At 42.2% G+C, this 16,875-nt stretch overlaps 2 protein-coding genes across 2 annotated transcripts in view; one reads left to right on the forward strand and one right to left on the reverse strand.

Moving 5' to 3' along the window:
• Window positions 1-1,421, forward strand: part of GSAP (gamma-secretase activating protein) — a 51,861-nt gene extending 50,440 nt beyond the window's left edge. The window contains exons 30-31 of the mRNA XM_077935773.1: window positions 61-154; window positions 722-1,421. Of these exons, the coding sequence (XP_077791899.1) occupies window positions 61-154; window positions 722-813 (186 nt within the window). The 3' untranslated portion in view covers window positions 814-1,421. The remainder of the gene's footprint in view (window positions 1-60; window positions 155-721) is intronic.
• A 2,612-nt stretch (window positions 1,422-4,033) lies between these two features.
• The window catches only part of CCDC146 (coiled-coil domain containing 146), a 63,136-nt gene continuing 50,294 nt past the window's right edge, over window positions 4,034-16,875 (reverse strand). The window contains exons 12-20 of the mRNA XM_028745694.2: window positions 15,679-15,849; window positions 15,118-15,206; window positions 14,847-15,011; window positions 13,880-14,104; window positions 12,431-12,659; window positions 8,121-8,249; window positions 7,344-7,481; window positions 6,336-6,584; window positions 4,034-4,746 (exon numbers count right to left, since the gene is read on the reverse strand). Of these exons, the coding sequence (XP_028601527.2) occupies window positions 4,543-4,746; window positions 6,336-6,584; window positions 7,344-7,481; window positions 8,121-8,249; window positions 12,431-12,659; window positions 13,880-14,104; window positions 14,847-15,011; window positions 15,118-15,206; window positions 15,679-15,849 (1,599 nt within the window). The 3' untranslated portion in view covers window positions 4,034-4,542. The remainder of the gene's footprint in view (window positions 4,747-6,335; window positions 6,585-7,343; window positions 7,482-8,120; window positions 8,250-12,430; window positions 12,660-13,879; window positions 14,105-14,846; window positions 15,012-15,117; window positions 15,207-15,678; window positions 15,850-16,875) is intronic.

The following is a 16,875-nucleotide window of genomic DNA, read 5'->3' on the forward strand; positions in this document are numbered from 1 at the left end:
AAGGGCTTTACTGTTATTCCTAGTATTAATCCAATACTTAAAATGCGTTTTCCTTCACAGTACAGTATGCTAGTTATGGAGAGTTTGTCCCCTCAAATAGAGTTTCTTCCGCTTAACTACTTGGTCAATATGCTGGCAGAGGTGGAGAGTCAAGGTAACTATACTCCTGTAGTTTTCTATCCAAGTTCCTTGATTGTTTAAAAACGCATCTCATCTTGCTATTGCCATGTTGTTCTGGGGTTCACATGCACCTTGCTGGAATACAGAATTATTAAGCCCAATTTGCAGCTTCCTTAATTAGTGGCAAAATTATCCTCCCCTCTCCTCCAAAAAACACATTTTTATTGAATGTTGGTTACATAGAAATACACCGGAAAAGCAGGTAAACAGCAAAACAAAATTATTGTGGTATGCTTGTTAAACACTAAATTCATCAGTGCCTGATGAAACTCACACATTTCAGATGAGGCACTGTGTCTTCTGAGAAGCTCCTTCCAGATCACACTGGTTCCTTACAGAACCTCACCTTCCTCTTTCACGTCTGCTGCCATGAAAAGCAACCATTGTGCTGCATGTGATGAGATTCCCAAATGCCAGCTGTGTGACATGAGTGGGGGTTTTTTTAGGAGAGCTAAAAAACAAATTGTGCTTTTTTTGCATTCGTATCCACCAGTGTTAACTATAAGCCTCTCAAATTCATGCCCTTTGCGATCCTTTCTAGGATGGATGGCTTCTGTGGCACAGGAAAACATGAATGCAAGATGTGTGGAAGAGTTGGCACTGAAGCACACGACTCTGCTCTTAGGTCTTTAGTGAAACTTATCGAAAGCGACCTTCTTACCTCAGCTGCATCTCAGCCTTGCTATGTCTGCTAGTGACATGTACTGATTCAGGAGAAATCCTAAAACTTCCGCTGACTACTTAGAGAGAGTTCAGTATAATGACTTTCTCATTGTCACTACTTATTATGAGTAATGGGATACATGCCAAAGTTGCTGTGCCCAAAATGCAGTGACTTTCAGGTACCGACATGGAATTACGAACTTCTGCTTAATTTGCCTGCTACTCCAGTTCAGATTCTGGCAAATAAATTCTGAATATGGAGTAACTATATAACAGATCAAAAAGAAACCGGCAGCTGTTGTACACTGATGTATAAGGGGATCCATTTATGAACTTGGGAAGTATGAATAAAATAGCTCTCTGTAAATAATGGGAATAAATGTATAATTTTGAAACTTAATATATCCTTGCTTATGTAAAATGTCATCTTTCTTTTGTATATTTTGCTACAATCACATGAAACTTCTGCAAGGCAACTAAATTTCAACTGGAGCATATTTATATCTGTATTGTCCCTTAGCAATCAGTGGGTATGATCCACTTTTAAGTTAAGCATTATTAAAGCTTGTTGATACTGATGTGAGAGGTGATTTCCATTTAAATCAGTAGGACTGGAACGTGTCTCTTGCTGATAGATGTAGATCAGTGCGAAAAGAAATAGTTGCTATCAAAAAAGTCATGCATCTCGCTCTTGCTTCTCAACTATTTTTGTAAAGCACTAGGCTTCTCTGTTTGTTTTCTTAGCTGTGAACAGCAACAGCAATAGAAAAGTTGGATTCCAGTCAGGAACATTTTCAGTTTCCTACATGCTGGCATACCATTAAACTGATGTCAGTTTCCTTGCAGCTACAGAAAAACCCCTATTATCTAAGTGTTTGACTTATAGTGAACAAAAACTTCTTCCACATATTTAAGTCAGACTCTACATACTTGAATGTCCTATTCCAGTAGGATGGAACTATAATTAATTGTCGAAAAACTGCAGCTGAAATTTATTCCATCAGAGTGCTGGGTGCTAAAGTCTTTTTAGTCAGAGCATCATTTTAAACAGGTAACTGTTTTGTTATATAAGCCTAATGGGTGGTATCCAACTATGTCATGGTCTACCTAAGCCCATTATTTCATATGCAAGAGTAGTCCCACTGAAATTAGTCACAAACTATGCAACAGGATTAAAATATGTGTGGGATTCAGATCTAGAAAGCGGAGGAGTGCAAAATATTGTACAGGGTACTTCAAAGGGATCGGGGGCTTCTTCAAGGTTAGCATGAATCATAGTGGGAATGCCTGTCTTGTCTGGCTCAGAAATCCAGACATTTAAAAAAAGCTGTAGAAAAGTGAAACTGTGTCTCTAAGTTTAACCAGGATGGAGGAGGGGGAGAGGGAACAACGTTGAAAAATTGCAACTTAAGTCTCTAGCTTAAGCGCCAGCAGCTGAAGAGGGGGCAGTCCCCTTCTGGATTGCTTGTCTGTAAGAAGACAGGCAGGCAGGGCTGGCTGACGGCAGACTGAAGTTGGGGAGGGTGCCAGTGCCTCATTTGCCCTAAAGGACCAGCCTTCATTGGTGGGATCTCCTTAATGGCTGACAGGTTTAGTCTGTAATTGACAACATACTCTAATCTTTGTGGCTTATGGCCCTCGTATTTACGGGACCGCCTCTCCTGGTATGCCCTGCAGAGGACCTTAAGATCCATGAATAATCATAGTTTAGAGGTCCGGGGCCCTAAGGAAGTCAGATTATCCTCCACCAGGGCCAGGGCCTTTTCAGTGATGGCTCCAACCTGGTGGAATGCTCTGTCCCAGGAGACCAGGGCCCTGCAGGATTTAATTTCCTTCCGCAGAGCTATTCCGCCTGGCTTTCAATTTGAACTTAGCCTGATCTTTTATTCCCCTTCCTTCCCTCCCCCTCCCCTTTTTATGAAGATTGCCTGCTCTGGGATCCCACAGCTAATTCTCCTCTGGTCTCCTCGCTGGCCCAAATAGGACTAATTTAGCTAGCTAGCCCTGGTGACCATCTAATGTTTATTGGATGGATTTCCCCCCTAAATTGATTTTTGAATTCTGAATTTATTGTTATTCATGTTTTATACTGTATTTTATTCTGGTTTTTTTCATGCATCAATTAAGTGTTTTAAATTTGTTGTTAGCCATCCTGAGTCCGGTTTTCTGAACCAGGAATGGTGGGGTATAAATACAAATTTATTATTATTATTATTATTATTATTATTATTATTATTATTATCCTGCTCTCGGCAGGATGCAGGTTTCCAAGAGCAATAGCTTGTCTCTTCCAAGCTTGAAGATAATGCCAGGATGGGGAGAGGAAAGTAGGAGCAATGCATTGTGACTTGACAGGTCAAGCTTTTAAGTGCCCAGCACAGGAGTGTCTCATCTTACTTGTCTACACAAATCAGCAGCTTTGTTACTCAGGCAAGGACGCCTCTGTCATGTCTGCAATCTTCAAAACATGTCTGCTGACAAAACATTGGGGTGGGGGTCAGGGACGCGGACTTATAAAAAATATTGGGGGGGCCCGGGAAAGCTCATGAATAATAAATAAGCTCATGAATATGCAAATAAAGTGGCGCCGCCTCCTCGTGAGCGCATAGGGGAGAGCGTGCTGCGCCTATTAATCAGCTCCAAAGGAAATTGGGTGGAGCTTTTGCTCGGGAGGGAGGGCAGGAGGCATGCAGCCCGCCCCTCCCTGTGCATTTTGGGCTGGGGGAGGGGTGGCGATGGCGCTCTGCTGGAGGGGCGCCAGAGATTATTGGGGGGGCAGAGCCCCCCCAAACGAATTTTTGAGGGGGCTCGGGCCCCCTCAAGCCCCATGGAGTCGGCGCCTATGATGGGGGTTAAGTGAAATCTTTTTAAAACCACTCCCAAAATAGTGAATGGGGGAAGGTAAATGAAGTAGACTTGGGTGGATCAATTAAATCAGGCAACCAATAAATCTCCTCCAACTAAGGTAGTTTGCTTTACAAAGTGCCAAACAGATGACTGTGGTTGGTGCACACCCTAGAAAACATACTGGTTTTTTGTTTATCTAAGTGCAAGAATTTACTCCTTTCCTATTTTTGTGGTAATGCTTCCTTGCTACTATAATGCGGATATCTAAAGTTACCAAACCATCTTCTTTGCCTTTTAAGAGGAAGGAATGTAATCACAAATTTAAATAAGCACAACCACCTCATTTTATTTCACAGTTACTTTTATTTGTGCATTGAAAGAATACTTCATACATCTGCAGAAAACAAGAAGGCACAGATAGTAAATGTTAATAACCGATTGTATAAAGTATAGGAGATAAAGCTACCAAACTACTTGGCAGCCTCCAAACATTTCAAAATACTGCCTTAAATGTTTGGAAACTAACTGCATAAAGGTAATAGGATTGTACTGATGATGATCTATGTCTAATTTACTACTTGTGATTATTTAAAATATATATTTTTTTTGCAACACAAATATATGGGGAAATCTGCTTTATGGTTTTTAAAATAAAAAATACTTAAGAGGGTACAATTTGCCAACCCCTTACCGTACAACACCATTCATTTCATTAAGTGTTGTGTGACACTAGGGAATGTTTGTCAACAACACTGTGTGGTCTGTTATGCCCTAGTAATGACATTGTAGGGAGTTCTGACTCTGAACATAAGAGTAGGCCCTGAATTATAACTTCTGCAAGGTTCTGTCTCTTTAGACTTCAATTGGCTTCACAATTGGCTTCCTTATATGCCTCATATTTGCACTAGGCTCGCCTGGTTTGAAAGGAGCCAGTGCGCCATAGGGCCGTGGCAGAGGGAGAACATTTTCATCATCTGGGATGTAGGCATTGGGACGTTGCTCGGCTGTGGTGAAGACAGAAGTTGGTAAGGAATATTGTTCCTCTTCTGTAGCACGCTGTAAAAACAGAATTTTTAACTGGTTAAATGCAGGCTATTAATTAAAACAGCTGTTATGAGTGCTATATGTTTTAAAAGAACCAGGACATTAGAACCAGGGCTAAGCAAATCTGTCATTTTTCGGTTTCTCATTTTTCCCATCTGAAGTTCATTTCTCCACAATTCCACATCATTTTTTGTTGTTTCTTAATCAAGGTCCTTATGAAAATTAATCAGCATTTAAGTGCAAATCCCCCCCAATACACACATTTTACCAAGCTATTTTCCCTAATGCATTTTCATACACATTACTTGGCTGAAGTGCAAAATTTGGAGAACTGTGAATTTTGGGAGGATTTCTGAGTTTTGGTTCACATGGAATAAAATTTTGCACTTTAGTGTGCTTCAACAGTAGAATTATTGTAGACAAGAGCACAGATAGGTAAGATATCAAGGATATCAAGCAGGTTGTACTATTGTGCATTTTTTCATTGTTTTGGCTGCTGAATTGAATGGGGAGGGGGAAAGCTTAGCTCTTTTCCATGGCATTGTTTTCTCCAACCTAATTTGTCACCTTCTTCTAAGCTACTGTTAGTACTGCAGAGGAAAAAGATTGTCAATACAGTACCTGTCCTTATCACAAATCATCTACATTATGTCTAGCTTGGCCCCAAGCTTCAGTTAAGGAGCCTGTCTAGCGCCATGGCTCTGATATCTGGGTTCAGCAATGATAATAATATGAATATCAAGGCTGATAAGTTCCACAGCTGTCTTCCATGGCTGTCCTAGCAGAGACTGATGGGAGTAGAAATTCTAAAATCTAGATGCCACCAGATTGCAAGAGCCTGTTCTTCTGAGAGAATATATCTGGCTGTAGTCTCACTCCACAAGTTATACATTGAGTTGCCAGCTTCAACAGCGCTTGGGCTCTCTCCTCGCTATTCTCTTATTACTGAGATGCTATAACCAGAGCATTTTTTTCAGCCTGAACGCTCCAGAACTTATTTCTGGCATCTCTCCAGAGCGTTCCGGCAGACCCTATCTGTGTCCATCATCATCCTGGTGTTGCAGGCAGAAAGCACGTTTTCCGGGTGGAGGAACTGAGATGGATTGGGAGTTGGCGTGGTGCGCGTTTTCGGCGCTTTGCTTCTCTTCCAAAAGAAGCTTGTTAAAGGAGGCAACGTGCCGCGCGTTTTCGGAAGCTCCCCAGAAAAAGTTCAACAACTTTTGTGTCCTCCTGAAAGAAGCTCAAGAACGTAGGGTTGTCAGTCAAAAAAAGTTGGGAGTTCCTGCACCTCCTGCACTGTCTATAACAATTACTTTAAATGATAAACCTGAGCTGTAGCAACATCAAACGATCTCTTAGGTACCTTGTCTAAAGTGGGATATTCTTGGGCAGACCCGCTCTGAAGAGCTGCTTAAGGATCTGAAGGGCTACAAGATGCAGCCAAGTAGAGATTCTGTCAGAATGGTGCTACCAATGCAACATAGGCCTTTGACTACCACCTAGAAGTCCATGTCAAAAAGTTACCGAAACCTCTTCTTAAATCCACATTGGAGAAAACACAAAATGAGCTTGCAAAGAGCAGTATCCCGGCAGAAACTCACTTTTGCTTTGGCTTCCATTGCTGCTTTATACACTTCTTCATCGCGCAACACCTTTAACCACTCAGTCTCTACATCCTTAGGAAGTGGGAGACCTTTTTCCAACCTGGAGGTGATGGTCATTAAAAACTGTTCTTTGTCTCTCATTTCTTGCTGCAGCTTAATGGCGTGTGCTTGTTTCATAGACAGCTCTGCAATAAGAGCCATCATTTTTTGGGTTGTACTTTTTATTTTCTCTTGTAGTCCATTCATCTGAAATGAGCAGCAAAAGCACAATGATATACCCAGTTCCCCAAAGCAGCCAGGAAGCTCTGCTGCTGTCTCATCTGAAGCACCTGAAAATGATCCATCTTGAGAGCATGTCAGACGGCTGCAGGATCCAAAGGTCCCCAGCTACTCTAACATGTCCCCAGGAAGGCCAACAAGCTGTGTCAGCCCTTGAGTTGCATACTTTATTTCCCCTCCTATAAAAACATTAAAAGCAACAATGGCTGACCAGGGGAGGGGCCCGAAAAGTCTGTCACTCCAACTTTCTGCCCTGGCCAAAAAAAGAGAAAAAGCCACTCCATGTTTTCCCCATCTGCGTACATAAGATTGCTTTGTTAACCCTTCTGTGTGCTTAGGCACAATCTGGTAAAAAATAATATGGGGCCACACTTTTCTCTAGAGAAATAATTTTATACTAGGACTCCTTTACAACTCAAGGTATTTACGCAAATCTAGCTGCATCAGAATGTGGACAAGGATGTGGATTTGAATTCTGTTCATATTACAACTGGATGCGAGTTAATGTTGCAATTTCAATCTCAATCTATTGAAATCAATATATGCAGCTCACAATTCTGTGTTCATAGAATTTCTTAGGAATAAGATTGAAGTCATTGGAGGTCAAACACCTGGATTTTGGAATAAGAAAATGTAACCACTCCCATTTAAGCAACCAACAGACATGTTGAAGGCTGTTGAAATGTGTGGATATCTGTATCTGAACTGGATAGTGGATGACTTTACCTTTTTTGCCAATATTAATGTGTCCTCCTTGCCGTTTTCAGCCTTGGCATGTATTTTGTCCGTCAGCCGGGCAACTTGCTCAAAGATAAAGTCCTTCTCAAGCAATTTCTCTTCTTTTTGTGTCAACTTTATTTCTAACTATAGTGTAAACAGATTCATTAATGTATACAATTAATCATCAGGGACGAAGTCTACAAAAATCCATTTTGTAAAGTTGATTATGCATTATATATTCTAAAATAAAAGAGTGTTTCAGGGTTGGTTGGCAGTGGTTCAGGAGAATTTCATGGGTTTCAATTATCTGAATTAAAAATTAAATTTGCTCTTCTGACTGTAAACTCCCTGCGATACTTGGATGAAGGGTGGTATATAAATTTAATAAAATTAATCAAACAATAACCAGTTATTGTGAAGGGCATCCCATTGAAACAACATCCTCGAGTGAGTTCTTGCCTCTACCCTCCACAATATGTAGTATGACTTATTCCATGTCACTTGGCATAAGTGATGCTGCACATTTCTCCATTGGTGTTCAACATCACTGGCTGGTAGGGTGGGGTAAAGGACTTGTGACAATTTCAGGACATAGAATAAAGTGTTTTTACATAGAGCGCACTGGGGAGATGGCAACATTAGGATGCTGTTTTTAGCAGAAACCTGTTTTTCACATTGTCTGGTTCTGCTCAAAGATGTCCCTTCTCAATCAACTTCAAGTTAACAATGAAACATGGTCACTTGTCCGCAATAGTCTCATGGACATACAAATGATGTGATTACCTCATCTATTTTTTGGTACAACTCTTCTAGAGTGAGGTCCTTCCCTGGTAGTGCTCTTGTTCTGTTTTGTCCACTGGGGTCTATAAACAGTTTTTCCAGGCTTTTAATCCTGTCCTTGCATTGAGAAAACTGAGAGAGAAAGAGAGAAGAGTGACAAATAGGTTTGGTAACTCTCCCATAATTGTTATCTATCTATCTATCTATCTATCTATCTATCTATCTATCTATCTATCTCTATTCCAGGGAAACCAAACTCAGCACTGTTACACTTCCATTTCCACACACACACAAAAGTAACTATTCTGTGGAATAGAAACATCTGCTGATCTGAAATGGACAATCAGCAGGTGATTCACTCTGTCGAGTTCTTTTTCCCCCCCTCTTACAAAGCTGAACCATCCAGTCCTTCCTGTTCTCAGAAGTCAAGTTGCATCACAGGAAAAAGGAAGGTTTTGGTTTCTTTAATACACTAAAAGAACTTTTAAAGGGGGTGGGGGCACTTTGATGCACAAAAACAAGGTAAAACTGCCCCTCCCAATAACACATTCTCTAATACATTTGTCAGGGGTTCAGGGAGAGAGGCACAGATGAGGGAGGAGACTGAGAGCGAGGGGGAAGAATCCCGGAACGAGGAGGAAGAGGATGACAATGACTTGAGGGTTTCCATGAGTCTTTCAAGTGAATCGGAGGATTCCCAAAAGGGGGCGCCCCTGGTCAGGCCAAGGGGAGCCACAGGGGGGACTAGTCAGGAGCAGGGGAGCAGCAGGGGAACCCCGAGTGGGAGTTGGAGATCGGGGCCGGCTTCCCCACCGGAACGGAGTGAAGAGGGTGGAGTTCCCAGTGTGACAGGCGAAGCAGAGCAGGAGGGGAAGGAGATCGGGGCAAGACGTCCTGCCGGAGGGGGTGGAGAGTAGTACAGAGAGTAGTGTAACTGTCAAGAGGAAGGTCAGAGGGAGCGAACGCGCGCCAAGTTCAAATGTGGAGGCGCGCGGAAATGCGGAGAGCCCGGAGGAGGAGCCTGGTCCCAAAGCACGGAGGAGGGGGGAGCAGGCGTCTGGGGATTCAGCATCAGGGGAATCCAGGAGGGAAGGAACCCAGGGGGGCAGAAAGACCCTGCGGAAAAGAAAGGACAGGAAGAGGTGGACTAGCACAAGCCTCTTAAACTGGTGTAGAGGCGGGACTGATTCAGAGGGGACTTCAGCGGTCTAAGCGTAACAGACGTGGGGCTGCGCGCCTCGGCTGTGGAGCATACAATGTACTTCAATAAAGACTTTTGTAAATAAAGTGGACTTGGCATTGGTCTCTTGTGAGCTGGGACCTGAGGCAGCCCTGACAACATTATAATCTAACACATTAAAACTTGGGTTAGATTGTGAAATTTCTGGAAACTGAGAAATGCTTGTTAATCAACACCAGAACATCAGCGTGTGTGCTCTGAAATGAAATTTTTCTTTAAAAAACAAAACCACCACCGTACCTCATAAATAACAGGATGCGGGGAGTGTTCCCTTGAGCAGTCATGTAGGCAGCTCAGCACTATACAAAATGTACCCCTTTCTTTATATGATCGACCATGAGCCATTGCTGTACAAGTAGGGATGAGGGATGGACAAATCCCACCATTTTGGTTTCTCTCAGTTTCTAGTTTTTCCACTCTTAAATTCAGTTCTCCACATTCCCACATCAGTTAGCAATTTATTTTTTAAAGCCCAGCATTTTAATGCAAATTTATCTTAAAAGGCACACTTTTGCAAAGCAATTTCCCCTGATATAATGCCTTTTTGTAGGTTACTTTCACTACTGTATAGAGTTTTATGCACCATTACTTTGCATTGCAAAATTCAGAGAAATGTGAATTTCAAATGATGGCTGTGATTTGGTTTGTGTATTATTTTGGAAAGTGTGAATTTAGGTACGTTTGCCTTTAAATGTGAACTCAATTGAATTTCTCCCATCTTCCTAGGTAGTGCCATTCAAATTAATGGAAGACACCAGCCATAGGGATACTCGCCCTAATCGTAAGGCAGCAGCAGCAGAATGCTCCCCCTTCTGGTGGTTCCTTGCTGCAGTGCTGGCTAATTTTACACTAGCCTTGGTCTATCTGTGGATAAGCTATTGAGTGTATATTCATGACAGCACCACTCTGAGGATGTAGGGCAGGACTCTGCAGAGCCCACAACACCCCTTGGCATGACACTTATACAGGACTCCTGCCATTTTGTAATGGGAGAGCTTTCCGTGATAGTCTTCAGCAAGTCTTCTCCGAACGATTTATGTTGGTCACTTGTTTGCTCTCTTAAAAGTCCAGAGAAGTAGCATGAAATGTGCTAGTTGCTTGTTTTGTCACTTTGGCTATTATTAAATGCTAGTTGCAAGCCTGGGCTTGGTTGTGGTGCTGTATATGAAGTAATCATCTTTATACTAAAGACTCCTCCCTACTGTGGTTGATGAGAGCGGAAACTCACCAGTTCCACAACAAGTTATAGCACAGTACAGGAAAACCACAATGCATTGTGCAAAGGCTTTATCAAAATGCCATCTAACCCTGAAGATGTTTTTCACTATCCGGAGCGACCATATTGTTGTACTGACTTTGTAAACACATACTGTGTATCTTTCAGCAGGAAGTCTCACTGTGTTCAGTGTGACTGACCTAAGTTGTGTTTAAAGTTATGGCCTTGCTCTGTAATCATACCTACAAATGTCGCTAGAAACTGCAACCAAATACTTAGCTTTTGAATCAACATATGAATTTCAGCCATTCACCCCTCTTGCCAACAACACAGCCTCTCCTGACCCTGAGGCATATGTGAGATATTTGTCTCCAGTCTACCCTGCCTTCTCAGCTGTCCTACTGATTTGCTTATCAAGTTTCTATCCCACCTTTTCTCCTAAAAGAAACAATGCAAACAATGGACGAGCAAAATAACACAAATTTGGTCCTTGAGCCACCTGCCTCCCAGAGCTTCCTGAAATATGCAGCTGGTCCTGATCCTGCCAGTTCTGCTGCCCTCGCAGAAGCTGCCTTGATTCCATGACATCCCCAACAGAGCAACTATCCTGCCATTTACCCTACCTAGCTCATGCCAATCTGTTCATCTGGGTATCCAAATTGTTGAGTGTGATTCTTCCCCCTCCAACCAGCCTAATTTTTTCAGTCATTTTTCTGGCTGTCCAAATTGTTTATGCATTCCTCGGGGGATGTGGAGAAACTAATTTCTCAAAATGAGTGGAGCCCAGAGCTGTAACTCAGTGTTATTCTACTGTGAACATAATAGCAGCCACATGTCAAAAGTGAAAATGTCCAAATTAGAATGAACAGAAACTGTTATGACGGTGGGGTGGGGTGGGGGGAATGCTGTTTGCTCTTAAGGTCAAAAGTTAAATTATCTCAGGAAGACAGGACATAATACCCCTAAGAGTAAAGGAACCTCCCTCATATTATCTCCTGTCACTTTATGACAACTGTGCATCCCCACTTATTATCTGAGGCTTATAACCACAGGTGAGTGTCTTTGGATAGTAGCTGTTAGTGCCTGCTCAGCACATAGCAGGGGCTTCCGTAGTCATCTCAAAATATTGCATATTGCTATTTCCAGCACTGAAATTAATAAGCCTAGACATAAAGGGAAGGATGTTCCGGTTCTGGCAGTGAAGGGGTGGCTAACAGTTGACCCATCGACCTGCTTCTTAAAGCAGGTTGGGGAAGGGTGGTCTGGTGGTGGTGGGAGATCTCAACAACTCCTTCCTTGCTATGGCACCACCAAAGCCCCATGAGGTCCTTCATCCACTCCTATTTGCCTTGGTCTTTTCCTTTCCAGGGACACTGTATATGCCCATGAGTCCATAGGGGTAGCCATTTTACCCCCCCCCCCCGGAATACATGGAAGCAGCCGCACATCATCATGGAACATCTTTCCCCCGTAGCAGACTTGGGGCTTTAATTTGTATAACAGCAGCAGGCCAGCAGTGCAGCAGGAGGTCCATTGCTAAATAACCCCATTCTACACACTGGCATAGCTGTCATATTGCACCATCACTTCCAGGTGTGCAAAATTGTATTGATGGCTGCCTGGCCCTGTCTCCCAGCTTACCGCTTGAGCATCCTAAGACCTTATTTTGTAGGCCCAGGAGCCTCCTGCATCAGGTCTAATGCCATTTAGGAGTATTGTAAAATGGAAAGTTCTCCACTACAGGCCGACTACAGTTGCCTGCAGTGACCTCACATGTCCATAGTCCTGGCTTTCTTTCCTCTCCCCTTAAAATAAGAAATCCGGTTATGGAAAGGTAATACTTCTTATTGCACCTACCTGAATCTGCAGGACGACCAGATCTGCATCTAGACCTCTTTTCAGAGGCAGGGTTCTCAAGGACAACTCAATCTGCCTCTTTTTCTCCGTGAGCTTCAGCTTTAGAAAGCGGATCTTTTCATCCATCACATTAATCTCCGTATCACCATTTCGACTCATCATTTCCTGAATATTTATTTTTTCGTAAAAAATGCACACTTCTTCTTCACGCTCTATGAGCAGAACTCCACTACAAGGAACCCAAAGTGAAGACTTAATAGGCAGGTTGTAAAGTACATAATTTATTCCCCTCGTCCCTCCAGGAAGCATGGTGTTTGTTACAGATTAGGGGGGGGGACCCCTAAACCCTAGAAGTTAATAAATGGTAGGATTTTTATTACTTGGAGTATTGAAGAGAAGATTGCAGGCCAGGGGGGAAATGTAGGCTAAGCTTCCTTCCCAAGCCAGGGCCTCACCTGGGATAGAGGCGTTAACATGACAAAAGGGGTTGGTGGCCCAACTAAGAGGAATCTTGGGCCTGGGCAGACAGAAGGTTGCCAGGGTAACTGGGTGTGAGGTGACAGGGAAAGAGTGTCTTCTTGAGCAAGGTGTGCTGGGAAGAAGATGGGAGAGAGAAAAGGACTGAGGCCTAAACTAGGTTAGTGATAAGAAGGAAGAGGAAGGAGGATACTAATTTCAGCTTATTATTTTGAGTATCAGTCTTGGTTTGGAGCTCCATAATGACTGCCTCGGTGCTTTTAGCAATATAATCAAAGGACAATTCAAAATTTTAGTCTTACAAGCAAAATATAACCGCCATGTAAGAAAGCAAACTAATTAGGAACAGAGGACCGAGCAACCTGCAAGTTGTTAACTGTTTAATTGTACACTGAAATGTAAAATAACTCCGTATGTGTATTGCTCAAGGTTTAACACTGGAAAAGTCCACTGAAGCCAAGTAAGCTCTCTGAGTACCTAAAAAGTTAATTATTAGCTGTTGATGTATCTCTGCAGCTCTGTCATGTTTTTAACTTAGATCACATGAGAAGGGTGTTCAGTTGCAAATCTCTATTTTGTTGAAAGAAAGAAGGATGTGTGCTAATTATTCTCTTTCTAAGATAACACAGCCTTGGGCTGGAATGCAGGCTGTGGGAGAGACAGAGCTGCTTTCAGCTCTAATTTAGCGTAGTTATATATTTCTAAGATGCTGTAGCTGTGCTTGGACAAGCACATGATATTATGCTACAATTTGGATGTAGCATAATTGTTTTGAGTATCTGTTTTAGAACAAGTTCTGTTAGTAAAGCTTTGGAACCATATTTTTGGAGTGGACAATTTTTATTTCAAGAGTCGGTTTTTAATTATCTGTTTGCTTTCATATCCACAATATTAATAACCACAAAAGAAGTTATCATTCAAATGAAATACTAGCAAACCTACAAAGTGTTTGACGTTTGCTGTGCTCCCTACCTCTCATTTCGAAGCTGGACGGCCTTTTCATATTTCTTTCGCAACTGAACCATTTCATCCTCGATACGAGTGAGCAAGTTGGTGAGTCTTTCAACGTCCATCAGCTGCTGCTCTCGCTTTTCTTTCATCTCCACGAGTGTTTGATGAACTTTGCAAACATCACACTGGATGCTGTCTTTGACCGAAATGTTACTTGCATGTTTCATTTGGTATTTTTGCAATTTTCTGAATGGAAGGAAAATAAATGAAGATAAAATGGAGAATGAAACAGAGTCACATTTTTAGATGACCTTAGACAGCACAATCAGTCCTGATTTCTTGAGGATTACTTATGTAGAATATGTGAAAGACTGAAGAACATTATATTAATATTAAGCATTGTTATTATTTTTAGTAGTATTTCTCTGAAATTTCTACAAACTCATCTTCCCTATCAATAGATGATTGGGAAATGAAATGAAATATGTAGAAATAAAATAAATATGTATAATGAATAATAGTCAGCTAATCTTCTGAGAGAAGATGAATTGTATTTATTATGTTTATTTATGGATTTTACATCAGAGGCCTACACGCAGCATAAAAAACATGAGGTTGAATCTAGGCTTAGGCAACTCCCAGACTGTCTGGCTTAGGCAGGAAGGCACAAAGCTCACACACGCAATGCCAGGGCATCACGACTTTGCCACCCCCAATGACCTTCGCAAGCTGGTGCCTCTGGCCCTAATTGTTTCCTATGAAAAAATTCACCGCACGCCATTTGAATGTGTATGGTTTGTGCCTGCAGCACTTAATCCAGCAATTGACACATGCACATAAGTTTGTTTCTGTATGACATCAAGAATGAAATAAGGTAACAAATATAAAAATAGAAATGATAATTTGCCACATAGTGAGAAATAAAAGCCAGTTCTAGAGCACAACTAGGATGATTGTCCTTCAGATAAATTATTAAGTGGGTGCTCACCTCTCTTTAATCACAGCATTGGTCCTTAAGATTTCCTTTTCATTATCTAGCATTTTGACTCTCTCTTTAATTTCATTTGTTTTTTGGCGAGCACAATGCAAAAGGTTGACCAGTTTGTTTCTCTCATGTCGCACAATGTCATACATTTTAGCAAATTCTTTCATTCTACAAACCAAAAATATTACAGGGGGAAATGTTACTTGTTTTAATGCATTAACTATCTCCTGCTATAGAAGGCGCTTCATCAAATCCTTTGCCAAAATTTCCTTACTGTCTCTGAATTGCTTTTTGCTTCTTCATATGTTCCCTTACTTCAAAGTCTTTTGTTTTTATATCTGCTTTAACATTATGCAGCCGTACCTGCAACAGAAATAGTAGTGAACAGACTGGTAATTGGAAGCGTTGCAAAGGCATTTCTGGAAAAAGACTTAGACAAAGACTACTCATAAGCATGCCATTTCTTCAAAAAGGTATTTCCCACCCACAAAGTGTAAACCCCACTAATAAATAACACCCATTCAAACCAGCAACATCTTGTTAGGAGCAGGCATTGGAAGAAAAATCAACTTACCCAGCTTCACAACGCAGTCCTAATTCTTGCGACTTCCCATGGGATGTGGGTGCAGAAGGGGAAGAAGAATAATTGCATCACAGATAAATATAGCCTTGCCACCGGTTTGGATTTGAAAGTGTGTTTTGTGCCATTTTCCAATTCTTCAAGTATTGACGCTAGAAGCGGCAAATAAAAGCTGACGACGACAGGCCTCTAGCAATTCCAGGCAGGTACTAATATTGGATGCATCAAACTAGTCATCTGTTGCATTCCTCTTACCTGGGATTTCAAAAAATCCTTTGATTTTTGCTCCCTCTCATCAGCCTTGATCTGAGTCAAACGTATCAAGTTGTCTACTTCCTCTCTGTAGTGTTCCTGGGCTTTAAATAGGTGTTCTTCTTCAGCAATACACTGCTCAAATATTCGTACTTCAGCATCTGTTGATGTTTTCTAGATTGAAAACACCAAAGGCCATTTTAATGTTAGGGGGGATGGGGACATCAGGTGTGGGGCAGGTCTAGGAGCCAACTCCTAGGGGCCAGGGTCCTTTTGGCCCCCCAATAAAATATTTGAGGGGGCTGCCCCCCCAAGTTGATGGGCATTGCCATTGAAGTGATGTGCACGTGCTGTTTTGTGATCAATTATGTGGGACGGCGCTTATTTGGGCCCCCCAATATTTTATTCAAGTGGGCCCCCTGGGGCAGGTAAGCACTTGGATAAAATTGGCTGAGCTAGTGCCATGGTGCTGTCGGGCAAGGAATGGCCAGAGCGAGGAATTGAGTCTTTATTGTCAAAAGTACACTTACAAGTTAGGAAAAGGCAACCCTTGACCAGCCTGACCTCTCTTCTCTCTCACTCCTCCTGCACTTGTTTTTCCCTCTCCAGTCCTGACTCTGACTCCAGTTCTGGCTGTCACAAGCTCCCCCAGATCCCTTATTACAAGTCCGTCTCCAACCCTACCCCCTTCTCCTACTGCCCACTCCTCAGTGTCCAGCCAGTTCCGACAGCCAGTGCAGCTGACGGGCGCTGAGAGGAAGCACCTTTGAAGCCCAATGCATGCTTTCATCACAAACTGGAAAATAGTAAAACAGGTATCTATCGAGACAGTTGGCACCATTTGAGCAATTAATATTGGAAGGATCAGACTCTGTAAAAGAGCCTCCCTGATCTGAAATTCTATCCAGAACACCACACTGAATCACACCTTTGCAACTAGTACAACATTTAACCTAATAACCAGTAAGCAAACTTTTTTTTACGAAGAAATGACGCGCGGAGAGAGGTTTTCAAATCTAGGTCTCAACACCAAAAAGCAACAACTACACCAGCCCGATTTGCTACAGTGGTGCCTCGCAAGACGAAATTAATTCGTTCCGTGAGTTTTGTCGTCTTGCGATTTTTTTCGTCTTGCGAAGCACGGTGTCGGGAAAGTTTCGGAAAAGCTTCAAAAATCACCAAAGTCTTCAAAAACCTCAA

This window comes from Podarcis muralis, chromosome 10, assembly GCF_964188315.1.
Source record: "Podarcis muralis chromosome 10, rPodMur119.hap1.1, whole genome shotgun sequence".
NCBI classification, from domain to species: Eukaryota; Metazoa; Chordata; class Lepidosauria; order Squamata; family Lacertidae; genus Podarcis; species Podarcis muralis.